The 27,739-nt window shown below is 42.0% G+C and overlaps 1 protein-coding gene across 1 annotated transcript in view; it reads left to right on the top strand.

The window, feature by feature from the left end:
- Positions 1-27,739, top strand: part of LOC133110014 (sodium channel protein type 8 subunit alpha-like) — a 93,891-nt gene that overhangs the window by 34,515 nt on the left and 31,637 nt on the right. The window contains exons 5-12 of the mRNA XM_061219828.1: positions 1,885-2,013; positions 6,522-6,613; positions 10,296-10,517; positions 10,728-10,791; positions 13,545-13,686; positions 17,921-18,127; positions 19,085-19,372; positions 21,463-21,831. Of these exons, the coding sequence (XP_061075812.1) occupies positions 1,885-2,013; positions 6,522-6,613; positions 10,296-10,517; positions 10,728-10,791; positions 13,545-13,686; positions 17,921-18,127; positions 19,085-19,372; positions 21,463-21,831 (1,513 nt within the window). The remainder of the gene's footprint in view (positions 1-1,884; positions 2,014-6,521; positions 6,614-10,295; positions 10,518-10,727; positions 10,792-13,544; positions 13,687-17,920; positions 18,128-19,084; positions 19,373-21,462; positions 21,832-27,739) is intronic.

The following is a 27,739-nucleotide window of genomic DNA, read 5'->3' as shown; positions in this document are numbered from 1 at the left end:
AGCCGCTCACAAGTTCAGTTTCTGCTGCCAATTTTTAAAGAAAGAAGTAGCTGTGGTAATAAAATCCTTATGAGATAATTGTTATTGTACATTTTGGTGACATGTTTTGTTGAGGACTCTCAGGGTTCTGCAGGACTGATCAGTGATCATTTTACCCATATACGCAGTAAGTAAGTTGACATTTGAGCTTAAACCTTGCAGTCCAATGTCTATCGCAGCCATAGATCACAAGACTCAGCTGCAAAACAAACCCAAAATAGGAGGTTTGTAGAAAGATACCAAAGTACAAAATTCCTTTGCGAGGCAAAAAGTTGGCTTGGGTGTTGTTCAAAAGCACAACTGTTGTCCGGAGTGTGTCAAGAACCGGTTCATTAAAACTTTGGTGCTTGCATACCAGGCAGTTAAGGGATAAGCCCCTGCATATATTCAATCACTTATCCGAACATATACACCTCCATTCCGCTACTTCGGGACGCCTGGCACTTCCCCCTCATGGGACCTGCTCTTCCTGGTCATGACTGCTGTCTGTTCTGGCTCCACGGTGGTGGAATGACCTTCCTGTGGATGTCAGAACAGCAGAGTCTCTGACAACTTTCAAGTGCAGACTGAAGACTCATCTCTTCAGGCTGCACCTTTCCCTCCTTACCTCACCACCATGATTAGCCATGTGCATGTCATAGATTATAATGGCACACGGAACTGTACTGTCCTCTAGGGTCCTCATTACACTTGTCCCTATGTTCGATCTGCACTTGGTTGTACGTCGCTCTGGACAAGAGCGTCTGCTAATTGCCTGTAATGTAATGTAATGTAATGTAATGGCTTATAAATTGCAGACCTATAAGTATTATTATACTATCAGGGTCTGCCAATGTATTTAGTAAAAACAAATTCTACTTTTCAACATCCCTTATTTCAATATTCCATGATACATTGCTTGATAACAGCTGGCATGTTTGTAACCTGAAAATGTTAGGCAGACTGAGCCACATTCAATTTTTTTCCATTAAGATGCCGAAAGAAATGAAAACTATGTTTAACAATGAAGCTGTATGGGGCCAGAAAAAAAGTATAAAGAAAAGCAGATGAGTGAGTTTTCTATTAGGCTTTTTAAAGTCATGTTTTTTTTTGTTTTTTTTAAACAAAATGCACCATGGGAATCAGACCATAGTGGTATTTCATGGCTAAGTTGAGAAGCACATGTAATGTAGGAATAAATATTCTTACACATCATTCATGAGATTTATTTGGGTCATAACTAATATCAAATGTAATATTTGGTCAGATTGGTCAGAAAAAAAAAAAAATCTATTTAATTTAACAAATATGTGAAATTGTACACTATCATAGTTCTCAATGGAACATGCACAAGTTTCTGTTTTACACAATAAGGCCAAAAAAATAATAAAAAATAAATCACATCATGCAGACGGAAAAAGAAAATGTAATTACTTCAACACATTTGGGGAACATCACGTTAAGTTGTTTCGATGGTATTTCTATTGTTGACATAATTCACATCTGTCTCACAGGCATATTTGCCCATTTATTGATACAGCACTTTTTGGTATTTTAGCTTATAAAATATATACAGGTTTTAACATGGAACTGGCTCAAGAGGAGAGGAAACCTCTAATCATCTAACTTCTGAAACATCTGAACATCACAACTGAAATGAATGAAACAGTTGCTATTTCTGCAAAAAATGTAAACTTTCACCATAAAAGTTGACTGAATCCAAGCCTATGTTGCAGATACTATTCTGAAATTTGGGATTTGTGTAGAGGCATGGGGGCTGCACCATTGCATGATGGGATAGCAAACTGCTGTGATAACTGTACATCTTAAACTATATCTAATCCTTACTGTGGTTTTTTCTTCTAGGTACACCTTCACTGGTATTTATACCTTTGAATCACTTACAAAAATAATTTCTCGAGGGTTCTGTATAGACGGGTTTACGTTCCTAAGGGATCCATGGAACTGGCTCGATTTCATGGTGATTTCTATGGCGTAAGTACAGCTCTGCCTGTTGTGTATTTTAAGTGCCACATGTGAACTTGAACATGAAAAATCTTCTTCTTTAAAAAAAAATATGATTCTAGCACATTGGATTTGAAATGAAACAATGTATTTAAATCCATATTGTATGATCCTTGTAGAAATGACTTCCCTTTTATGCATAGTCCCACCAATTCAGGGGACCAAAAATAATTGGACTGTTGCCTGCCCAGATGTCTTGTGGTCATACACAAGAAGGCTAACAAAAGGTCTAGAGTTGATTCTAGGTGTGGCATTTGCATTTGCAGTTGTTTCTCAGCATGAGGACCAAATGAGAGTCAATGCTATTAAAGCAGGTCATCATTAGGCTGAAAAATCTGAAAAAAACTGAGACCTATATAAAAAAATCAGCCGTTTGATACATTGTTAAGAAGCAAGAAGACACAGGTGATCTCAGCAATAGCAAAAAACCTGGCAGACCCTTGTCAGCTGTTGAACAGATCAAGAACACTCCAGGATGGACATAGATGTGTCAAAAGACTACCACGAAGAAAAGACTACACCAGCATAACCTCAGAGGCTTCAACACAAGATGCAAAGCACTGGTAATGCTGAAGAACAGAACAGCCAGGTTAGAGTTTGCTAAAAATTACATAAGAAATCGTAGAGTCCTAGGATAAAGTCTGCACATTAGCCTCATTCATTGGTTCATTTCAAATTCAATGTGCTGTTGTACAGAACCAAAACGACAGACATTTTCTCACAAATCCATACAGACTACACTATATATATACAGTGAGCTCCATAAGTCTTGGGACAAAGACTTATTTCTTATTGACTTGAGATGTGGCTAAAATAGAGATTTGCAATTTATATTAAAGAGTACTTTTATACATTTTGGTTTCATCAGGTAGAAATTACAGCACATTTTATAGAAATCCCCCATTTCAGGGTGCCATAACATTTGGGACAAATTACTTCACAGCTGTTTATGATTAGTCAGGTGTATTCAATCGCTTCTTTGGTATTGATTCTATGCTTTTGATTGCCTGTTATCGGTATTTCTGAATAAAAGGACCCATTGTGCCAATGATGCTATTATGAGATGGAGAAATAAAAAGCAGTCAGCCAAACAATAGGCTTACCGAAAGAAACTGTAACATCATTAAGAAGAAAGCGAGCACTGGTGAGCTCAGTAAAAGCAAGACTGGTAAGCCAAGGAAGACTTCTGCAGTAGATGACCAAATCTTTTTTGCCATAATGCAGAAGAACCACCCGCACCTGTCTGACAGATCTCCTCTTCAGGAGGCAGGCCTGGATGTTTTAGTTTTACTGCCTGCAGACTTCACAAACAGATGGCCATTTACCTTTTGCTAAGAAGTACCTAAGAGCCAGTAGAGTTCTGGAAAAAAGGTATTTTAGACAGATGATCCAGGTGATGGCAAGAGATCTGCTCAAGTTCAACCAAATGCTTCTTAACTCATTGGATGGTACTTCATTCCAAAGCATAACATTGCAGACTACAGAGCCAAATCAAGAAAAAAAATATGTATTTGTCCCAATCATTATGGAGCTCACTGTATATATAATATATACATAGGATTTACAGTACTGTGCAAAAGTTTGAGACCACCCTTTTATTTTCTCAAGAAAACTGTCATTTCTTGCAAGTTTTTAGTGACAGAAAATACTGAATACCAATAAGTCTAAAAAAAAGTCTAATAAATAGTTAATGAAGTGCTCACTGAGTGTATATTTCTGCACAACGTTGATGTCAACTTGTGTGAAAAATGATATGTATAACAACATAAAAAAGCACATATATGTCCTCAAGTGTCCCGAAATCTCTCCAAATACAAAACATCTTCATATCTGTTTGTCAAGTCAAATGAATGATCAGAATAGCTATTTTTACCTGATTTTTTAATACAAAATGTAAAGAAAATTAATCTTGTATGTTTTATTCACTTATATGATAGTATTTTTTTTATAAAGCATGACCAAAGTGTCCAAAAATCTCTCCAAAAGGGATTACTCTCCCTAATGCTTTCTAACCAAACTGCATCACATTTAAAATTGAATTTTATTTCTAAATTAGGTTAACCAGAGCCCCGTTAGCCAGTACTATTTATTCTGCTTTGCGGACACAACCCGAAATATGTTGGTTTTGTTGGCCGACCAGTTCTTACAGGATATATACACTCACTGAGCACTTTATTAGGAACAATCTTGTGATTATCTAATCAGTCAATTGTATTGCAGCAATGCAATGCATAAAATCATGCAGATACAGGTCAGGAGTTTCAGTCAATGTCGGAATGGCAACCATCGGAATGGCGAATAAATGTGATCTCAGGGATTTTAATCATGGCATGATTGTTGGTGCCAGATGGGCTGGTTTGAGTATTTCTGTAACTGCTGATCTCCTGGGATTTTCACACACAACAGTCTCTAGAGTTTACTCAGAATAGTGCAAAAAACTAAAAATCATCTCAGAGTCGCATCTCAGAATGCACAATGCGTCAAACCTTGAGGCCGATGGGCCACAACAGCAGAAAACCATGTCGGGTTCCACTTCTGTTAGCCAAGAGCAGGAAGCTGAGGCTGCAGTGGGCACAGGCTCACCAAAACTGGACAGTTGGAGACTGGAAAAACGTGACAACAGCATGAATCCATGGATCCAACCTGCCTTGTGTCAACAGTCCAGGCTGGTGGCGTGGTGTAATGGTGTGGGGAGTGTTTTCTTGGCACACTTTGGCCCCGTTAATACCAATCAATCATCACTTAAATGCCACAGCCTATTTGAGTATTTTTGCTGACCATGTTCATCCCTTCATGGCCATAATGTACCCATATTCTAATGGCTACTTCCAGCATGATAATGCACCACGTCACAAAGCAAAAGTCATCTCAAACTGGTTTCATGAACATAACAATGAGTTCAATGTTCTTCAGTGGCCTTCCCAGTCATCGGATCTGAATCCAATAGAACACCTTTGGGATGTGGTAGAACGGGAGATTCGCAGCATGAATGTGCAGCTGGCAAATCTGAATAAATTGCGTGATGCAGTCATGTCAACATGGAACAGAATCTCAAAGGACTGTTTTCAACATCTTGTGGAATCCATGCCATGAAGAATTGAGGCTGTTTTGAGAGCAATGGGAGGCCCTACTCAGTATTAGTATAGTGTTCCTAATAAAAGTGCTTAGTGAGTGTATATGTTTCCTACATTATTACCTGAAGTGCAGTGAATAGTTGATTGAATAGAAATTTTATGAATTAAAGTGTGATCTCTGACCTTTGTACAGTACTCTATATTCTCTTAAATTTTAAATTCTGGACAATCTGTTCAAGACACCTGCCATTACTGGAGAGAGAATGCCTGAGTCTGAAGTCACCACTTATTCTTCACATTGACTTGGCCCAGGGGACAGGATGATGTAACTGAACATTGATGATAGCCACTTTGATTCTTGACAAGCAATATTTTCAAGTGTCAACATCATACATCATAATATCATTTTTAGAGTTATTACCAAGCCTATTGTTGACATAATGGCTAAATAACACATTCTCAATTGAACTTCTCAATTGAACCTTTGCTTCCTTCTTTCATTCCTTCTTCCTTTCCTTGCTTCCTTCATTCTTTCCTTCCTTCCGCTAAATCTTAATCATTGTCTGTGTCCCATGGAAACTAGGTTTATACTGGACTTTTATCACTTCATGCTGGAGGAAATGTTACTGTAATTGAACGTCCATTTTCACCACAGCTTAAACAGAAATACTATTGAGTGCAAAATGTGACTTGGTTTTTCAGGAGGAATAATTTTGAAATGTTCTTGAATGACAGACATTTTTACCGTATGGATATTTGTATGATCTTGCATGCAGACACACACACACCCTCTGAAGAACTACAGAAGCTGTTGAATGAAGCTATACTAGGGCAAATTTGATTTGTTTTCAGTTCTATAAGTTCACAGTTGTCAATTTCACTTAATGTAAAATAAACTAATGTGATTGATATCCTCTGTATTATTGTTTAGCACTCGGTTGTTTGTGAAAATTGGGTAAACATGTTTCCTTCTTTTTCAACAAATAAATTTGATTTAATTCTGCAGGTATATAACAGAGTAACTGGTTTGTTTCTGCAGGTATATAACAGAGTAACTCTGGTTTGATTCTGCAGGTATATAACAGAGTTTGTAAACCTAGGCAATGTCTCAGCTCTGCGCACATTCAGAGTGTTGAGGGCTTTGAAAACAATTTCTGTAATACCAGGTAAGACAGCAGGGGGAGGGGCTGGGCTGAGGGTCGGTGTTAGGTGTGTTTCTTTTCCTTTTTCAGTTTTTTGGTATCCCTTTATCTCCCACCCCACCCCCCCAGCCCGGAGGACAGGCTCTGTGAGTGATGTATCCCCCGCCCCCCTTCCCCCCCCACACCCCTCGTCAGTGTTGTGCCCTTGCGTGTGTGTTGTTGTCGTCATTTGTGTTTGTTGTGTGATCCTCCCTTATTTCAGATATGTCACAGAGTTTGTGGACCTGGGGAATGTGTCTGCGCTGAGAACGTTCAGAGTTCTCCGGGCGTTGAAAACTATCTCTGTCATTCCAGGTGAGACCCAATTTAAACACAAAGGCTGAGATGTTTTTCATTACTTTTATATTTTTAACTATTATTATTGACATTTAAAATAATAAAACATTTTTCTTTTGATTTTTTTTCCTTCTACAAATCAAAAATGGTTCCAATACATTTTTGATAAGCTTTGCAGTCTACGTTTAGCCTCAGGGACCAGTGGATCTGCTGTCACCCATTATAGTATAATCCGGTTGAAATAGCATGGTTAGCATATCATGCTATTGTGAATGAGGGTAGCGCGGGTTTAATTTAAAAGTATTCTGATGGAAAACACAAGGTCCACTCTCCTTATTTATTGTAATTAGGACTTCAGAAGCAAGTAACAACCTTCTTGGTTTAAGTTTTTAGTCAGGAATGTAGTTAATAAGATATATTGTTCAAATACATGGGACATATTCTGTCAGTGAAAAAGATTTTCTTTTACAACTAATATTTTCAAAAAAGTTATGTGTCACACTATTCGCTCCCCTAATATATATAGTCTGAATTAATAATATTATTAATATGCTCATTTTTTAATCCATCATGATCTTTGGGGACTGTACTGTTACCGGCTAAACTGGGTAATGAAATGAGGTAACTCTCAGTCAAAATCCACATGTCATACATAGGGAAAAAGCGAGATAACTGAAACCGCCTATGGTTCAAACTGCTCTCTGCCGAACCTTATTTATTAACCTATTGAATTAGAATTTTCAATCAATAAAATAATAATAAACAAATGGCCATGTTCTAGAACTTAGATTTGAACTCCACACACAGACACATCCCTCATACATGCTGGTGTGCACACAGCTTTTCTAAATAAATATTTCAATAAATGATTGACAGAAGCAGAGATAATCATGAATCATAAATCAGCATCTAAACATCTCTTACAATAACAACATAAATCAGCATTAAACATCCTTTACAATAACAAAAATCAGCATCGAAACATATTTAACAATAACATAAATCAGTATTCAAACAGATTTAACAATAACAACATAAATCAGTGTCCAAACATGTTTTACAATAACAACATAAAAATGCACCCAAACATCTCTTACAATAACAACATAAATCAGCATCCAAGCATATTTAACAATGACAACATAAATCAGTATCCAAACATCTCTTACAATAGCAACATAAATCAGCATCCAAACATCTTTTACAATAACAACATAAATCAGCACCCAAACATCTCTTACAATAGCAGCATAAATCAGCATCCAAACATCTTTTACAATAACAACATAAATCAGCACCCAAACATCCTTTACAATAAGAACATAAATCAATGACAAATCTTTCTTGACAACTGGATGAGCAGTCAGCATTGCATCAGTCAGGACATGGCGACCAAGAACACCTGGGCCCTGTTCCACAACGCAGGATTAATGAGCTAGCTATATAACTGCACAAAAGTGGGAACCATACTTTTTACTTTAGTACGTTCCAGGCAGAGGTTAGGGCAGATTCCGGGTTTTACTCAGTTAAGCAGTTATGTTATATATGTTAATCTTGTGGAAGAGGCATTTTACCTAACCCCACTTACTGCTAGCAAAAATAAGAATTAAGTCTTACCTTCATGCCTTGCAGGCAGATCATGCAGTTTTAAAGGGGAGGGCATGGCACAGCAGGAAGGGGCTGCGGCTCTTTCACTGACCAGCAGCAGGCGTCTGTGAGCTGTTGGTTTGGTTTGTTTGCTTAAACATTTCTTTTCAAAGTTTAAGTGAGTTGAGTTGGCCTCTTTCAGATGTTCTACTGTCTACTGTCAGTGATTACTGTGACCTTTGCGTTTGGTCACCATTCACATACTAATAGAATCCTGTATACCCGTGAGTTTCTCCTGGAATTACAATGGAATCGCCAGGCCCTGGAAAAGCACATTGTCTCTTGCTTGCATCGAGGCATCGATAAGAATTTATATCAATGGACTGAGTCAATCTTTTTTTTTCCCACAAAAAAATGGTGAAGCAATATGCGTTTTTTCTTAATCTAATTTTCCATCCAGATTATTGTGTTATTTGGATAACACAAATACATTTTTTGGACGAGCAGTTCGCCTCACTGAACAGTCACTGTATCTCATACACTTAGTGGACGACTCAGATTCGGCAGAACTTCTTGCCCATCTATGGATCCCTCTTCTTCCTACTGCACAGTACTGGCTCGAATTTGTACAACATGGTGGCACCAAAAACTCCACTTCAGCGGTGTCTAAATGTTTTTCAGTAGCCAAAGGATAGTCAGTGGGTGACACCACAGGCGCTTGGTCCGTATTTTTTCTACAGTCTAGGAGTTGGTCATGCCTAAATAAAAAATTTAAAAAACATAAACTAATGGACCAACCAGATAGAGAGGATATGAAATAAAACCTTTTCTTCAGCCTTGGAGTTTAAATTGCTTGCATGCTGATGCCATTTTCCTGCCTGTCCTTTCACGTGTTGCTTTGAGGTCTTTTATTTTGTAGTAGATGTTTGGGTCTAGTAGGGCCCTCACATGGTTTCCTTGAATGACACCCCCCCCCCCCCCCCCCAATGTGAAGCACATTGCAGAAGTGATCAAAAAGCCAAGATATTTGCTGCTTGCTTTAACCAACTATATGTCTACAAAGTATTTGTGTCTGTTCATCATTGTTCATTAAGGCTGATACAGACACTGTTATATTTTCATTGAAACAGTGAGACAGTGTGTCATACTCTTGTGAATCCATGTGGGTTGACTCTGAGTTCCTTTATGTTCTGTGTGTATTGAAAATATTCACATTTATATTTACACTAATTTTTGTTCAAACTGCAGCTCTTTGTAAGCTATCACTTCATTGTCCTTTATTTTGAGAGACACAGGAAGAGCCCTGAATGTTCCATTTTGAGACCTTTCAACACGGGACCATTGATGGCAGGAAACGTGCTACACCACCGCATTCTTCATTTTATTACAATTGATTCAGATTTATACTGAGAGCAGCCCCTGAAGAGATATGTGTCAGTCCAGGTTCAGCTACTGTATGTCCTGGTGACAGGTAGGTTAGAGAGCTCTGTCTCACAGGTATGTTACAGAGCTCTGTCCCACAGGTATAGTAGAGAGCTCTGTCCAACAGGTGTAGTAGAGAGCTCTGTCCAACAGGTATGTTACAGAGCTATGTCCCGCAGGTATAGGAGAGAGCTCTGCCCCACAGATATGGTGAAGAGCTTTGTCCCACAGGTAGAGAGCTCTGTCCCACACATATGTTAGAGAGCTCTGTCCCGCAGGTATAGGAGAGAGCTCTGTCTGACAGGCATGGTAGAGAGCTCTGTCTGACAGGCATGGTAGAGAGCTCTGTCCCACAGGTAGAGAGCTCTGTCTGACAGGCATGGTAGAGAGCTCTGTCCCACAGGTATATTAGAGAGCTCTGCCCACAGGTATAGGAGAAAGCTCTGTCCTCACAGGCATGGTAGAGAGCTCCATCCCACAGGTAGAGAGCTCTGTCCCACAGGTATATTAGAGAGCTCTGTCCCCACAGGCATGGTAGAGAGCTCTGTCTGTTTGGACAAACACAGTTCTATCTGGGGAATCACTTGCCTGTTCCCAATGATACCCCTTGTGATTTGAGGACAGTGGCAACAGCGACAGTGGCAATCTCTCTCTCTCTCTCTGCTCCTCCCGCCCTCTCTCTGCCCTGCAGGCTTAAAGACCATTGTGGGTGCCCTCATCCAGTCAGTGAAGAAGCTGTCAGATGTAATGATCCTCACCGTCTTCTGCCTCAGTGTCTTTGCCCTGATTGGCCTGCAGCTCTTCATGGGCAATTTGAGGCAAAAGTGTGTCATCTGGCCCGTCAACTCCACCGATAGCTATCTGAGCAATGGCAGCAAAGGGTTCGAGTGGGATGAATACATCATGAACGACAGTGAGCATGTCACTTTGGAGATAATTGAATTTGGCAAAAGAATTTTGAAGGAAAATCTTTCGAATTTAATGAAATTGTGAGTCAAAATTAAGGCCAAATGTTGATTGAACCTAAGATATACGGAGGTTGCTTCTTCTTCTTCCTGATGGGATGAGAATTCTCACTGCCTTCATCAATTCTCTCTCTCTCTGCCCCCCCCACCCCCTGCAGCCAATTTCTACTTTATCCCTGGACAACTGGATGCTCTCTTGTGTGGAAACAGCTCTGATTCTGGGTGAGTGCCCATGCTAAATATATATGTAAATTATGCATTTTTTATGCAGAAAAGAATGCAGGAACGTTTTTTCTGATGTGTTATTCCAGTGATTGACTGTTGTAAAAATTTGAGTCAGTTGTTGGGAAGGAATGCAGTGTTAGGATGCAACACTACCCCTGCTACCCCAAATCTACAGCGGTCTATACGGACCGCTAGAGCCTGCAAAGCATTGATAGCTGCAACCATGCCCCTAGGGTAGCAGGAGATTTAAGATTTACCTGCATCAAGCTGTTCCTAAAGGAACACCAAAATGTCCGGGGCTGAGGCTGTTAGAGGATGCTGGTGGTGTGTTTCATACCAAGGTGCAAACACTCACCACCTATCAGAGTAGGCCATGCTAGATGATGGTGCTCAAGCCTTCTGTGTAGTCTTAACCACAGATTCTGTTCAGGCCAAAGCCAAAAGCCCAGTCATCTCATGAACCAAACCGCGAGTTTGAGCCCCTGGGGAAAAGGGTGGAACTCCTGCCTGGGACAGCAAGTCTCACCACTCCAGACTAGGATACCCCACAGGGTTGCATTTGGGAAGGGGGGAATCATTGAGATCCACACCATGTGAGACCAGTTTGGAGCTACCAGCATCACTCTCACAGCCTCTGAAGAAAGGGTGGGTGAAGGCTGAATGGACAGACGGCTCATGTGCCAGGGCCTGCCCGGCACATAGAAGCCCCGCAAGCAGGGCAGAAAATGATGGAGATCAAGTAAAACTGCTCTCAGCTCCAAAACCTTTATATGCCAAGATGCCCAGGTTCCTGTCTAATCACCAGACACCTCATGCACTACACCCCAGCATTCTAAAGATGCATCTGTAGATGTCATCTTGTGGAGGATCAATGGACCGTCTTGCCACATTGCCGGGGTCCTCCCACCAGGGGTGCACAGGGCAAGCAGAAGGGCTAAAGGCACCATTGCTGCCATGAAGCCCGTGAGACAGAGACATAGCACCCAGTGGACCCTTACCCCTGGCTGGAATAGGGAGAGGCTGGAACTGAAAATCTTCTGCCTCTCTGCTGTCAAAGACCTGACATGGAGCATGGGCCTCGTGGAAGAACATTTTGATATTCTTATCATACATTTATCTTACTTTTAAACAAAGGGCTCATATCAGTGTGCCACGGATTCAACAAACGCACCTAAATTCAGCTGCCCTAAAAAGGCAAAGGCTACATGTAATGGTGAGCAATAACAAAATCTTTTCAGGGCAAAAGTCAAGTAATGGTGGCTTGGGACAGTGGGGAGTGAGGGAACAGGAAAGGCTGTGTAGAAGCAACAAACTGAAATGCCTTCATTTAAATGCTAGAAGCATAAAAAAAGGTTTGCGGAACTTGAAGCAGTTATCATTAGTGGGGGCTATGACATTGTAGGGATTACAGAGACATGGCTTGAGGATGAAGATGGGGATGAATATAATATAGAGGGGTATAAACTTATTAGGACGGACAGATCTTGTAAGAGAGGTGGGGGTGTTCCTTATTTTTGGCTTCATAAGCACTCTTCACAGGAGCGAGAGGCGGAGTTCGCCTCTGGGGGTTTTCTTCCACTTCTCTGGAGGAACCCTGAGAAAAACCGTATCGAGACTCTTCCACTGCTTCAGAGAAATCTTGTTTATCCCTGAGCGACGTTTTCTCACAGGTCGATTTTCTGTTCCCTTTTTTTGTTTATTTTTCACAACAAGACTCACCCGTTTCATTGGGAATTCTGTGCTAGACTGTTTCTCAAGGAGTTTTCTGTTTTCCCCCTCTCCTCTAGTGACCCCACACACTTGTGAGGGGTTCCTAGATTATATCAGTGGTTATCTGACTTATCTTGGGTAACTTTGTGAATCCCGTCCCTGGTCTCCCTCACAAGAACAATGCACAATGTCACCACAGGTGAGACCACATGTCCACTCTGCCACTCTTCTGCCCATTTCAAATAGAGAAGGGTGTAAACCTATTTCATACTCATCTATAAAAAATATAACTCACTACATTAAAGAAATAACGGACAACTAAATCATATTCACGACTTAAAAAAGGATGAAAAGTGTTCATAACAGAGGTCTGACACAGTGGAAAAGATATCCACTCATGTCAGAGGAGGAGTGCAGCAGAACTATAAGTGTTAACCCTTGGTCATGGTGGAAAGAACCCATCTTGGAATTGGACAGGCAGTCCCGGTCCCCTTCCTGTCCCAGGCAGGACTGGGACAATCCGAGGTGCCGTTGCGCTGTCTAGAATGTCCGCCTGCACCTTGGAAATGGTTGGAAGGCTGAGACCGTATGGATGTGTATGGACAGACCAATACATCTGTGTCCTGCTCATCCTCGAGCCTACATGATAAGTGGAATAGGTACAGTGAAAGGACAGAGTCCGTATTGACCAGCCGTTTCTGGACTGCCATCGCTCGGGGCATCCTAGCTGACCGTCCTGTAGTTTTTATTTGAGAATGTGGCATCTCAAGCCACAAACTGCTTCCGCATTATTGTATCTTATGGGGGAAGCCCGATCACCTAGGCTTTAGCCAGTCCGATCTGACCGGAATGCTCTTCAATGTTATATTTTTGAACTGCTTTTGTGGTTTTTGTTTTTTCAGAAATGTCCACCAATAGGCAACCACAGTGATTTCTGTTGCTATCATATTTCTTCACTGACTGTAATGTTTCTAAAATGTTGCTATCATGTTTATGAAATGTTTCTGTCATGTTTGGCTGGTGTGTCCATCCACCCCCAGTCGATGTCCTGAGGGGTATATGTGCATGAAGGCTGGGAGGAACCCCAACTATGGTTACACCAGCTTCGACAGCTTTGGCTGGGCCTTCCTGGCACTCTTCAGGCTAATGACTCAGGACTTCTGGGAGAACCTTTACCAGCTTGTAAGTTAATCAGTCAGCTGATATTCATTGTTGTACAGCATCATCTATAAACAGGATGTCACACATTGCTTCACAATGGACATTTGCAGGATGCAAAATGCCAATGTGGGTAGAAAAAAATCCCTGGTAATTCTGACAAATGTCAGAATTAAATTTTATTTATAAAATTATTTGTATTCTTCAGGTGTTTATTTGAATTATATTTTTAAATGTTTTTATTGGTTGATTTTATCAACGGTCTGCCTGCATCTGCTGTGCATGACTCATAGTCCTCTAATGACGTGATTCTATAGCTCAGGTGGGAGAGCGAGTTGTGAGAAGAAGCATCTGGCAATACATCCTTTGTTGTAGAGTATGCACATGCAGTTTACAGAGGTTGCAGGAATGAGACTGGGCATTTCAAATTGGTAGAAAAGAGAAAGAACTACAATGTTGGGTTGTGTATTCAATTATGCTTACAGAGTTACATTTTCACAACTTAAATGTCAAACATGAAAGCATTTGAAATAATATTTTCTATGTGGTTGTGTTTATGGTTTATTTTTTCAACTTTGCAAACTGCAAGTTCTATTTGTTATATAAAATTACTATAAATTCACATGTAAGCATGTGGCGGGGCCATAATGTAATGTCACAACTCACTTTCTCCTTTAAAGGCAGGGAAATGTGTCTCTGCACAACAAAATAAGAATAATGCCACACTCTAAAAGATATATAAAATTCACAGGACTTAGGCTGAATATGAGACGGGTGCGTGGGGGTTGGACCCAAAATGCACGACTCAGACAAATGGAAATGTGGTGAAGTCCCATCAGGGCTTTATTAGAGGAATGTCCTATGAGCGTAGTTGAAAAACAAGCAAAGTTCATACACGTATAATCCAGCCAGTACAGTACAGAGGGAGAAGGCAGTCTCGAAATCGGTAAACCGTGCAAAAAGTCCAGTAACCAGGAAAGCTGTCAGCGGGGCAGTAGTGCAGACGGATGGTAGGCAGGCTCGGAGTCAAAGACGATGCAAGAGTCAAGACCGATGTCTGCTCCGCGGGGCAAAAGCACAAAGACAGCAGGCAGGTGTTTGTGGTACAGGCAGGCAGTGTTCAACAAAACAGAAGTCAGTAACAATGATCAGTAAACAGGCTTGGATCTCAAAAGGTAGACAATGGCTTGAAAACCCACTCAAAAGTGCACTGACAAACAGGAGGCAACAATTTCGCAAAGGCATGACATGAACATTGAGCTTTATGCAGGTGCAGACAGGTGCAGACAATTAGCTTGAGAGCAGCATGCGAATGGAAATCAGGTGTGGAGGATTGACAAGTTAACAAGATAATTAGTAATCATTAGTAATAAACCCATCATGCCCTAGCGTTTGTAAATTCGTAAATGACATGCACAAGAAACGTAAGGCAAACATGAACACATGGTAGAATCTTAGTATTACCCAATCCTGATCTAGCATTAGTAGATTAGTAAGTTGACAAGGGAAATTGAAACAATTAGGGAAGCGTGAGTGACAGCAAGGGAGAGAGAGAAAGCATGAATGCAAGGTTTGCGGAAAGACACAAAAAAGTGTTTGCTAATCAATAAATGGAACAACATAACATGAAACAAACATAAATCGTGACATAACAAGTTTGCAAAACTGACATGAATAAACTATATAACATGACATGACAAGACTAGAAAATACATCGTAACCAGAACTAAACATGAAACGTAACATGCCATGACAATGAAACGTAACAAGAAATAAAACAAAAAAACGTGGTGAGACTAGACTAACATAATACTTGACAATAAAATATGTAAGAAAATAACTAAACATGAAACATGACATGACGAGCATAAAACGTGACAGAATATTGTAATATGCATGCTAAGGTTAAAAAAGAACTAGGGTTAGTCAAAAGGCTATTTGAAAGGTAAATTACACAAGGTGCTAAATGTAATCCTAAGCATTTCATTCAATGCTGTAGTAGGAAAAGGAAAGTAAAAGGTTATGTGCATTAGGACTAACAGAGAATGCTGTATATGAATACAGATTTTTCTGATGCCTGAAATGGTTACTAATAGGTCGGAAGCCATATTCAATACTCAGAATGTCTTAGCCAATATTGAGATGTAGGATAAAGAAGTACTTTATATTAACTGATGATAAAAAAGGCAGCAGGCCCCGATGGCATATTCTCAAGGGTACTCAATCTTTAGTAACTGAAGCTGAATTTCTGGAAACAAGGTAAAATAATACCAAGACTGACACTGAGCACTTTATACGGCACACCTTCTTATTCATGTGATTATCGACCAATCATATGGCAGCAGTTCAATGCAAAAAATCATGAAGATTCAGGTTAGAAGCTTCAGGATGTTCACATCAACTATCAGAATGGGGATCTGAGTGTTATCTGAGTGATTTTGACCATGGCATGCTTGTTGGTGCCAGATGAGCTGGTTTGAGTATTTGTGTAATTGCTGATCTCCTGGGATTTTCACGAATAACAGTCTCTAGAGTTTACTCAGAATGGTGCAAAAAAACTAAAAACATCCAGTGAGTTCTGCGGATGGAAACCCTTTGTTGCTGAGAGAGGTCAATGGAGAATAGCCAGACTGATTTGAGTTGACAGAAAGGCTATGGTAACTCAGATAGCCACTCTGTACAATTGTGGTGAGCAGAAAAGCGTCTCAGAAAGCACAACACGTCAAACCTTGAGGCAGATTATATCAACAAAGAACAGAAAGCTGAGGCTGCAGTGGGCACAGACTCACCAAAACTGGACAGTCGAAGACTGGAGAAACTTAGCCTGTTCTAATGAATCTCGCATACAGATGGTAGGGTCATAATTTGGTGCCAATCCATGGACTCAACCTGCCTTGTATCTTCATTCTAGGCTGGTGGCAGTCAGTGTAATGGTGTGTGTTTTCTTGGCACACTTTGGGCCTGTTAATACCAATCAATCATCGCTTGAATGCCACAGCCTATTTGAGTATCGTTGCTAACCACGTGTATCCCTTCATGGCCACAATGTACCTTCTAATTCCATCATGATAATGTCACAAAGCAAAAATCTTTGGGATGTGGTAGAACATGAGATTCACTGCATGAATGTGCAGCTGACAGATCTGCAGAAATTGCATGATGCAATCATGTCAACATGGAACATAATCTCAAAGGAATGTTTTCAACATCTTGTGGAATCCACGCCACAAAGAATTGAGGCTATTTTAAGAGCAATGGGAGGCCCAACCCAGTATTAGTATAGTGTTCCTAAGAAAGTGCTTGGTGAGTGTATAAGAAAGGGGACAGTACTGATCCATGAAACTACATGCCTGGCACTTGCATCATATGTAAAATATTGAAATGTATCATTAGAGACAAATTGGAATTATTTTTTGAAAATAATATCATTCTTAGGGATAGCCAACATGGTTTTCAAAAGTAGGTCAAACATGGCATGTTTACACATCCAGATTACAAGGGACTGTGGAATTGGTATGGAGCTACAGCAAGAGAACTTAAATATACCTATCAGGGTATATAGGAAGTCAATGGGGTTTAGCTGCTTCACACCATATTAGGAATAAGGAATACAATGGCAATGGAGAGGGAACATTTTGGTGTGACATCACACACAAAATCCATTCTTATTGTTATCAAAAGTTTACAAGGGAAAAGGACGCAGGTGGTAGTCCAGCACTGGACATAAAACACTGGAAGAACAGCAGTTGGAAAGACACAAATGAACTTGTAATAGGAGAAGGTAAAACCGTATTCACTATTCTGCTCATGCAGAAATTCAGAACAGTTCTCTTTTTTCAGGAGACTTAGTCTGCTTATTATACTTCTTGTAAAGTCATATTAGTTATGCCGCTTTCATGGATTCTGGTGATAGCCAGTGGTTGGGAGCTGGCTTAATTCCTCAACTCTTACACTATGAAGAGTCTGGGTCGACTCTGGGATTCGGTCACCAGCCTGTGTGATGTGCAAGGCAATTATTATTATTATGATAGTTGGAAGCTACCTCATCCTGGTCTGCAATTGCTACCCCCCACCCCCCAGAGTTCATTTTGCAGATTTGTCTGTGACTATGCAATTTAAAGAAATAAAATAAAACAGTCTATTGCACTTCAGTTGATACTATCAGCTTGAGCTGATCAATTGTCAACCAATCTGTGGTGACAAAATAGGGTTTCAGGTTTTCTTTTTTGTTTTATTGAAACTTTTCTTCCTTATGCAGACACTGAGGGCTGCCGGGAAGACCTACATGATCTTCTTTGTTCTGGTGATCTTCGTGGGCTCCTTCTACCTGGTCAACCTGATCCTGGCTGTGGTGGCCATGGCCTACGAGGAGCAGAACCAAGCTACCATGGAGGAGGCGGAGCAGAAAGAGGCTGAGTTTAAGGCCATGCTGGAGCAGCTGAAGAAGCAACAGGAGGATGCCCAGGTCAGAGCTTGGCTCCTCACTCCTCTCAGCTCCTCACTCCACACACCTCTCACTGAATGAATCAAGGTGTACCGCACTCACTGATAATGAAATGAGCATAATCCAGCCCATTTGCACCTGCCCACGCACCAGGAAATCAACATCACACAGGTGCGTGGAGTACTGGGTGCGCCCCTTGCCAGGTGACTGCGCAAATGTGCTGTGTGAAGTTGATTCTAGAAAATATGGCCGTGAATCTGAAGAAGTTATACTAATCTTCTACAATACCCTTGTCAGACCACACTTGTGTTCTGAGTGCAGTTCTGGGGATTGTATTATAAGAAAGATAAGGTTCAGAGAAAGGCAACCAAATTGATTCTATGTATGAAAGATGAAGGTTATGAGAAAAGATTGCTTAAAGATGCTTAATCTCTTTAAGATTAATAAAAGGAGGCTCAGGGGGGATTAGATTAAGGCTTTTAAATGCATTAAAGGATAAAGAAAGTGAACTACTGGAGATTCTTCAGCTTGAGTTCGGTTAGCAGAATGAGGGGGCATAATTGGAAATTGGATAAATTCTGCACAGATATTCGGAAGCATTTTTTTACACAGAGAGTGGTCACGGTGTGGAATAGCTTGCCAGGGCATGTAGTGGAGGTAGAAACACTGGAGGTTTTCAAGACCAGGCTTGACACGATATAAGCTAGATACTATTTAGCTTTTAGGCAAACTAAAGTAAAGTAGGTAAACTGCTCTCGGGTCCTCATTGCACTTGTCCCTATGTTCGATTTGCACTTTGTTGTACTTTGCTCTGGATAAGAGTATCTGCAATGTAATGCCAGCAATTTAATGTAATGTAAAATTTAGTGGTAGGTAAAGGTACTTGTTGCTGGGCTGAAGGGCATTATGCTATGTTATATTACAGCCCTTATCTTACTCCATCTTACCCCCCCCCCCCCCCCCCCACCTCTCTTTCAGGCGGCTGCCATGGCAACCTCAGCTGGCACAGTTTCGGAGGACCCGGTGGAGGAGGACGGCGGGGGCCGTCTGTCGCGCAGCTCCTCGGAGGTGTCCAAGTTCAGCTCCAAGAGCGCCAAGGAGCGGCGCAACCGCAAGAAGAAATGGCGGCAGAAGGAGCAGCAGCACGGCGAGGAGAAGGGCGACAGCGAGAAGTTTGTCAAGTCCGAGTCGGACGACGGCAGCAAGAGGAGCCGCTTCCGCTTCCCCGACAACCGGCTGGGCAGGAAGACGTCCATCATGGACCAGGTACACAGACATGTGTGCAGATATCAGACAGATATGTAGCGCATGCAGGAAGACGTCCATCATGGACCAGGTACACAGACATGTGTGCAGATATCAGACAGATATGTAGCGCATGCAGGAAGACGTCCATCATGGACCAGGTACACAGACATGTGTGCAGATATCAGACAGATATGTAGCGCATGCAGGAAGACGTCCATCATGGACCAGGTACACAGACATGTGTGCAGATATCAGACAGATATGTAGCACATGCAGGAAGACGTCCATCATGGACCAGGTACACAGACATGTGTGCAGATATCAGACAGATATGTAGCGCATGCAAGAACACCTAAGAATTTTTTCGGGACTAGGAAGAAGGGGCAGAGTGGGAAAAAATCCAAAAACAAGAACAGAACAGGTGCTTTGCCCCTCAAGCGCATTTGCTTGTACCCCCGTTATTGTCAGCAGCACTATATATCCATCCAGAACTGCAGTTTTCAACCAGAAGATACACCAGTCCAAATCATGGTAAACCACCTGCTGCCAATGTTGAATATTGTGCCATTACAAATGTCCACTATAATTAGGTTCATTCAGCAGCGTGCAAAAATACACCTGGTCTGGAAATTGTTTGCCAAGCCACATTGTCCTCACATTCACATCAACACCAGCGCTCTAATGCTTAAGGCGTTGAAACACTGATGGGAATAGCCTGTGATGGGATGGTCTGTGGCATGTTCGTCGCGCATATTTACAGCTGATTCGCTGAGTGTCCGAGTTATTCATGCCTTTTCACTGCCTGTAAATTAATTCAATAGTTTATGAAAACTGCTTCAGGGCTAATGCCATTCCGTTCAAAAATCAGCCAGAGGTGTGGGAATTTACCACTCCAATTTTGCTCAAACTTTGTGTAAATGTTCTTTATACAATGTTTCAATAAACAACATCTAAAGGATAAGCCTCATTGGATTTGTTATTCTAGAAATGTATTGGCCCTTAAATAAGGGGTGGGTGGAACCCAAAAAGTCACTTGCACATGGAAATTGGGGTTTGTGTTGAATTTGGAGCATCATATCTTTGGCATTAACGTAGGGAAAAGGCTGAGAGTGTAGTGCTGATTGTGTAGTCTGACACAATTTTATGTTTACTTTCAGATGACCGAATTTCATAATACTGCTCAGAAAAAAAGTAAAGAAATGCTAAATTGTGCCACTTGACCATTTTGTTTCATTATTTAATGGCTTACTACAAAAGCACCACTTGGTGAATGACTTCCAAGACTAGTAGATATTTTGGTTAAGAACCGCCAGAAGAGCAAAGTGAAGTGAAATAGATAATTGATTCAAAAATTATAAAATGCCAAAGTTGGGTCCAGCCAGAAAATGACCAATAAGCGATCAAAACATGCAAATGCATTACAGTATCAACTCAATTTCTTGTAGATATATAGGCTTATTATACATTTTGAATAAATATAAAGTTTCATATTGATTGGAAACATTCTATCTTACCATCTACTTGGTTGAACATCTAACACTTTTCTGTCATTTTCTGGCCAGATCCAATTTTGTATAATTTTTGAATAAACAATCTACTTGACTTCTTTTTTCTTGTGGCTATTCTTACCCAAAGTATCTACTAGTTTTAGAAGTTCATACACTAAGTGGTGCTGATGTAGTATGCCCTCAAATATTTTAAAATAATTGCCACGCGGCATGATTTAGATAATTTTTGAATGACCATAAATTTTCGATATTTGATAATCTAAAAATAGACAGAAACTTCTGTCAGAGTAAATAGTTTTCAGGTTGTTCCCTGCTTTAATTCCAGATATGATATGATGCTCCAAAATCAACATGAACCAAACTTTCCACCTGAGACTGAGTTTTTTTGTTAAATTAATGTGGTATCTGATTTGATGAGTGCTACTGGACTGTTCCCCATCTTTGTAAACTCCTTCTCGACCATGAATAAAAAATGGAAAATAAAATAAAACCCTCTTCTTCTCCCCCCCCCCCCCCGTCTTCATATGTTCCTCTCCTCCCCTTCGCGTGCCCTCTTCTCGTTCTCCCTCCTCTTCCTTTCTTCCGCCCTCCTGCCCTCAGTCGCTCCTCAGCATCCCGGGTTCGCCCTTCATGTCGCGCCACAACAGCAAGAGCAGCATCTTCAGCTTCAAGGGCCGGAACAAGGACGTGGGCTCGGAGACGGAGTTCGCCGACGACGAGCACAGCACGGTGGAGGAGAGCGAGGACCGGCGCGGCTCGCTCTTCATCCCCTACCGCCGCAACAGCTACAGCGGCTACAGCCAGGGCTCGTCCCGCATCCACCCGCTGGCGTCCCACGGCAAGCGCAACAGCACCGTGGACTGCAACGGCGTGGTGTCCCTCATCGGCCCCGGCCCCGGCCCCGGCCCCGGCCCCGGCGGACGGCTCCTGCCCGAGGTGATAATAGATAAGGCAGCTTCCGACCACAGCGTAAGAGAGTCAATAATCAGATTCCTCCTAGGCATGGCACCTCAGTTTCCTTCCTTATGCACTCTCTCTTGCACTCTGGTCGCTGGTATGTTTTGTTTTTCGACTTCTTCCTTCTTCTCTGCAAGTCCTAATCAATCCCCCCCCTGCCCTTTGACCCCCACTCCTCAGATCCCCCCCTCCCTATGTCCCCCCAATCCTGTTTTCCACTTCTTTCCCTGTGTAAAATAAGAAAGGGTATAAACTATTGTATATAGAGTAGAATAGAATATCTTTATTTTTCCCAGGGGGAACTTAAGGTGAAGCCGTCAGCATACACTAAATTTTATACATTTACATGTACAACTAGCTTCATTAAGAATGACAGAAATTGCATTTATAGATTCCTACATTGCACTACTAATTATGACAAATTAGAAATTAAGAATTCTATGAAGGAAATTCTTCTATACATTGAATAGCTACGTAGAACTTTTTTTTTTCTTTTTAAATTTTTTTTTTTTTCCAGATTTTTTCCTTTTTCTCCCAATTTGGTAGCCAATTGTACCTCATCTGATTCAATTGGAGGTAGTCGTATTAGATGTACCGCCCGTACCCCGTCCCTCGGCGGCCCGAATGAGAGCGACACGCCTTCTTCAAGCCGTCTCGTCTCGTGCCCGTTGCCGTGATTCCGAGGCGCCCGAGGTGCTTATTGTGCGGCGATCTAATAACCCTGCCAAGTCCCTCCCTCTGGAGCAGCGAGCCAATTATTGCTGCCCCACGTGAGCCGGCCAAACTTGGCTTTTGGCAGGACCGAGAATCGAACCCCGGTCCCCGGTGTGCAAAGCTACGTAGAACTTTAAGTACTTAAAATCAGGAAACACTCAAATAAATTTTTGACTACAGTAAAACATACGATTAAATGAATGATTAAAATGAAGGTGTGCTGTGTCATTGAAGAGGCAAACAGATGTTAGCACAAAGTTGTTGAGTGCTCTTCTCTGTCTCCTTCATGTTGGTAAGATCTCAAACAGCTATTCGGGAATGTGTGGGATGTACCATCGTACGTTCTCCTTGCTTCTTGTCTGCTCCACATAACCTTGTTTCATAGTTTTTTACTGTCTCTGTTGTCTATGAACTTGCTACTCACATCACCCTCTCTACCTTAGTCTGTCTGATGTTATATAGAAAGAAAAAAACAAGGTCAGTGCTGATTCAATGAAGCAGGTGGAAAATGTTTGCAGTACTGAGAGATTGACATTCTGAATTTGTGGATGTTTTTAGTTCCTCTATCTGTAAGACTTGTTTATTTCCTGGGCTTAGACCATCCAGTGTTACTGCTGGAAATGAAATGTTTATTTCAGCTGCCCCATGCTACTCTACATGGTTCATTTCCATCAGGAGCATGGCTGGATTTAGTCGTATCCGCACTGTGAAAAGAGTCATAACTGCAAAGCTTTGCAGGCGATCTTAATAATTTGAGAATTCCACAATTACCTAGTCAGGCCAAACAGCATTATATTTCTGGAAAGTTTGGTCATTTTAATTCTAGGTCTCTGATTAATGAAACCTGGGATTAATGAAAACGTGGGGAAGTGGCTCTGGCGCCCTATGGTGGCTGTCAGGGGCACTGCTGAAAGTCTCCATTTCTGGCCATTAGTGAATTATTTTGGATATTGCTCTCCTGGCCCCCTCCTTCAAATGCAAGATTCACTCAAATTCATTCAGCAAAGACATTATCTATGGCATTACTGAATGGGCTGGGGGTGAATATTATATATCAGGCATTAAACATAAATGAGTTGGTTACTGACTTTAATGATGCTTGTGCATTGGCTCTTGATTTGATAGCACCAATTATGTCTCGGCCATTATGAACTGATTTCTTGACCATGGAAGAATGACAGGATAACTTGAAAAGCATATGTAGAAGAGTGGAGGATAAGTGGAAAAAATATAAACCTCTCGCCCACTTGCAAAGTATGAAATGACTTTTTATCTTTCAACATAAAAGTTAAGGAGGGAAGAGCTGCTTGCCCTGACTGATGTTGTAGCTGCTAATAGGAATAATTATAGGTTTTTATCCACCTTCCTAATACACCTGCCACCCATTTTACTAATGCAGTTTGCAATTTCCCTGCATTAACTGCTTGATATTACATCTCATATCAGGCTTTCCTCCAAAGAAATCCTGGAAAGAAATCCAGAGAAAGAAAGAAAGAAAGAAAGAAAACGCCCGCCTTACTTGTGATTATTAATGATTCCATCAACTACAGATGTGTTCCTGACTTCTTAAGCATGCCACTGTTAAACCTGTTTTAGAAAACTTGCCCTCGATCCTTTCAAATTACAGAAAGATTTCTAAAATGGCATTCGCATCTTGAAAGAATTCTTGTAAAGGTTGTGGCTCAGCAGCTCTTTGAAGTAGTAGTTGGAAATGACATCTTTGATATATTCCAATCTGGGTTCTCTCAACTGCACAGCAAGGAGCCGATTGACAGGCATGCGTGCGGATGCTGGCGATATCTCTATTTTACTTCACTTGCATACGATACTATTTATCATGCTGTCTCATTGGATAGACTAAGCCATTGGGTGTGTATCTCTGGTTCTGCCCTACTGTGGCCATTGGTGACTATATTTCCTCCTCTGCCCCTTTGATATGCAGGGTCTCTTAAGGATGAGTTTTGGGTCCTATTTTCTCATTATATGTGTCCTCTTGGACATATACTGCAATTTGGCAGTTTAGTTCTATTTCGTTGTTGGCTCTGAGAGCCTCACCAGTGAAATCGACAATTACCCATGTGGGTTGCGGTCGACCTTGGTTTGACGCTCCACCGATGTCCGTGCATGCTGCTGGTGAATACTTTAGGGAAGAGTGATTGGAGAGAGGTATTTCCCCAGTGACACCTTCCCCCTGACCCAGCACCTCGGCAAGGACTCCACCTGCTGGAGGAAGGTGGCTCAGCGCCCGGGGAAGGTCCGCAGCGCTGGGGAAAGCTCCACCCTCGCCTGTCTCCAACTGCAATCAGGACTGACACCTTTCACAAGACAGGGATTAAGAGGGGGCAGGATGGGCGAGCACTAGTGAAGAGCAGACAGTGCAGGAAACGTGAGTGCCATACGTTTTGTGGCTGTTGTGCTTTTTGTGCCTGTGACCCAGAGCTCTCTTGTTGGAGCCGTAAAAGGCCAACCCGGAAACCAGACCGGTGGTGAGCTGCAGGAGGAGAGGGTTATTTTTACTTTTTCTTTTTGGCCATCTGGTGGTTTTTTCCTCATTTTTGTCAGTCTTTTTTTTATCCAATTTTTTATCCCTCCAGAATAAAATTCCTTGAAGATTTCCACCGTGGGTCACAAATGGTGAAGAATGAAGGCACCTCAAGCAAAGCTATGAGTGAACAAGAACCATTCCTGCCTGGGGAAATGCAGTAGGCATGCCGCGACTTCACGAGCCCAGAAGCCCACATTTATAATCCACTCAAAGCAGCCATACTGTCCCAATATGGATATAGCCTGCCTGTTCATGCTCAGTGGTTCTAACACTGGTCCTACAATTCTGCCTTGCTGGCATGGGCCCAAATAACAGCCCTGGCCTGCCTCCCCTGCAGTTGGCTCACTGACGGTGACGGACCCTCAGTGTTCGATTGTTCTGGACAACATGCTGAGGACCTCCTGAACCCCTGAGGTGAGTGGCCAGCTCCAACAGACCAGAGAGGATGAACCACAGGAAGACAGAGTGGGCACCACATCGCCAGGATACTTTCCCTAAGCCCCAAGAGGAACGGGAGAGGCTACGTAGCTTGTCATTTGGGAGACAGGGCCCCCTTGTAACCTCTCCTGATAATAGAGATCCCCTACATTCGCATCGCCATGCATACCCTGGGACTCCTATCCAAGCCCAGCCTACCCTGGGACCCCTATCCAAGCCCAGCCTACCCTGGGACCCCTATCCAAGCCCAGCCTACCCTGGGACCCCTATCCAAGCCCAGCCTACCCTGGGACCCCTATCCAAGCCCAGCCTACCCTGGGACCCCTATCCAAGCCCAGCCTACCCTGGGACCCCTATCCAAGCCCAGCCTGGTGATCCTTGACTATGCCACCTGGTCCCCCCATGGTGTTCACCTTTGTACAGCCACTGGGAAAACAGTAAAGAAATAACTCTTCCTCATGCTCAGCTGGGTAGGGATCTGCAATGAAAAAGCATTGGTTTGTAGGGAATATACCCCCCTGTATAGCCCCCGGGTTAGACCAGATATCCCAGTGGGAATGCAGGTGACCCCCAGCCAGGTCCAATACACTTTAAATAAACTCCTTGATTGTGTTGTTTTCTGAACAGCCAGGGCATGGAAGCCTCATTGCCTGTGACATCATTACAAAAGCAGAGAAGAAGGCTGGCAGCCTGGAGCTTAGTGGCTAAGGTACATGACTGGGACTCGGAAGGTTGGTGGTTCAAGCCCTGGTGTAGCCACGATAAGACCTGCACTGCTGTTGGGCCCTTGAGCAAGTCCCATAACCCCAAATTGCTCCAGGGGGGAATGGCCCCTGCTTCCCCGATTTAACTGTATGTCGCTTTGGATAAAAGCGTCAGCTGAATAACAGATTCTGACGCCAACCCTTCCAGATTCCTGAGGCTTGCTGGGAAGCAAGGAGAAAATGAAAATGTTAAAGAAACCAGCTCCTGGTCTAGACCCATTGTCTTCATTCCTAAACCCAATGGGGATGTTTGACACCTACCTTATGCCACGGGTAGATGAGATGAAAGAACAATTTTGTCCTGCCTGGTTCCTGAGCAGTCTAGACCTAACCAAGGGATACTGGCAAGTTCCTCTGACACTGCAGGCTAAAGAGAAAATGTATATCTATACATGGGGCTCTCCCAATGTTCTGGCAGCTGAGGATAGAGTACTGCGGCCTCACTGGGAGTACAGAGCAATGTACATTGACAACATCTTTATTCATAGCCGTGACTGGGAGACCCATCTGGTGAGGGTAGCGCCTAGGGCTGGGAGAAGCTAGATACCTAGGATATATGGTGGGTCGAGGATGTGTTAAGTAGAGTATTACAGTCTGGCCACAGCCGCAAAAAAGTTGTTATATTTAAACTACAAAAGTCACATTGCATCATGTCAGTCACCATTCAAATGTCATACTAGGCCACCTGCCTGCTGCAGACTGTGCTTTGGTAGAAGTAACCTATTTTGTTGGAACCTTCCTGAAAATGAATTTTGTGGATGTTTGTGCTTAACTGCAGGATTACAGTATTTGGAAAGAGATGTTAGTGGTGAATTGTTCTCATGAACATTTTTGGCACTTTAAAAGCCGCAGGATGAAGGCACTGTATGGTTTGCCTATGTTTATACACAAAATGCACACACACACAAAGCAAATTGTTTTACTGTCTCGTACACAAATTTTCTCTGAACTGAGGGAGCAAGCAATAGGCCACACTCACAAAATGTTCAGTATTTTCATATTTTTCGTGGTTTGAACAAGTTGTATTCCCACTTGCACACAGACACCCTAAGAATGCTTATGAATCAGGAATCAGAATGCAGAATATCTAACTGTGTGATCCCAGGACACAAGTCAGGGTACACTGCAAGAGTTGGGAATTTCAGTGTGAATAAAGAGGATGTGAATGCTCTTTTCTCAGTGTCTTTTGAATGTAGGTGCTGCCAAAAAAAGAGAGTTGGAGGGGCATGGCAATAGATGAACAAGAACCAGGTTTCTCATGGGGTAGGAGGGTACAGTCTGAACACTATGGGGCATTGTTGTTCTGTCAAAGTAACAAATTAATGCAAATACTTCATTTAACCGCATTGTTATTTTATTTTGTCTTGTTTTTCCCTTCCAATGACTTGCTATTTCAGGACCAGACACGTTTCTCAATCCTTCTTTTTTTTCTGTATCTTTCCCTAACTACTTTGTGGAA

This window comes from Conger conger, chromosome 14 (assembly GCF_963514075.1).
Source record: "Conger conger chromosome 14, fConCon1.1, whole genome shotgun sequence".
Classification (NCBI taxonomy): domain Eukaryota; kingdom Metazoa; phylum Chordata; class Actinopteri; order Anguilliformes; family Congridae; genus Conger; species Conger conger.
The sequence above is the reverse complement of the archived record's forward strand: the minus strand, read 5'-3'. Positions and strand labels throughout refer to the sequence as shown.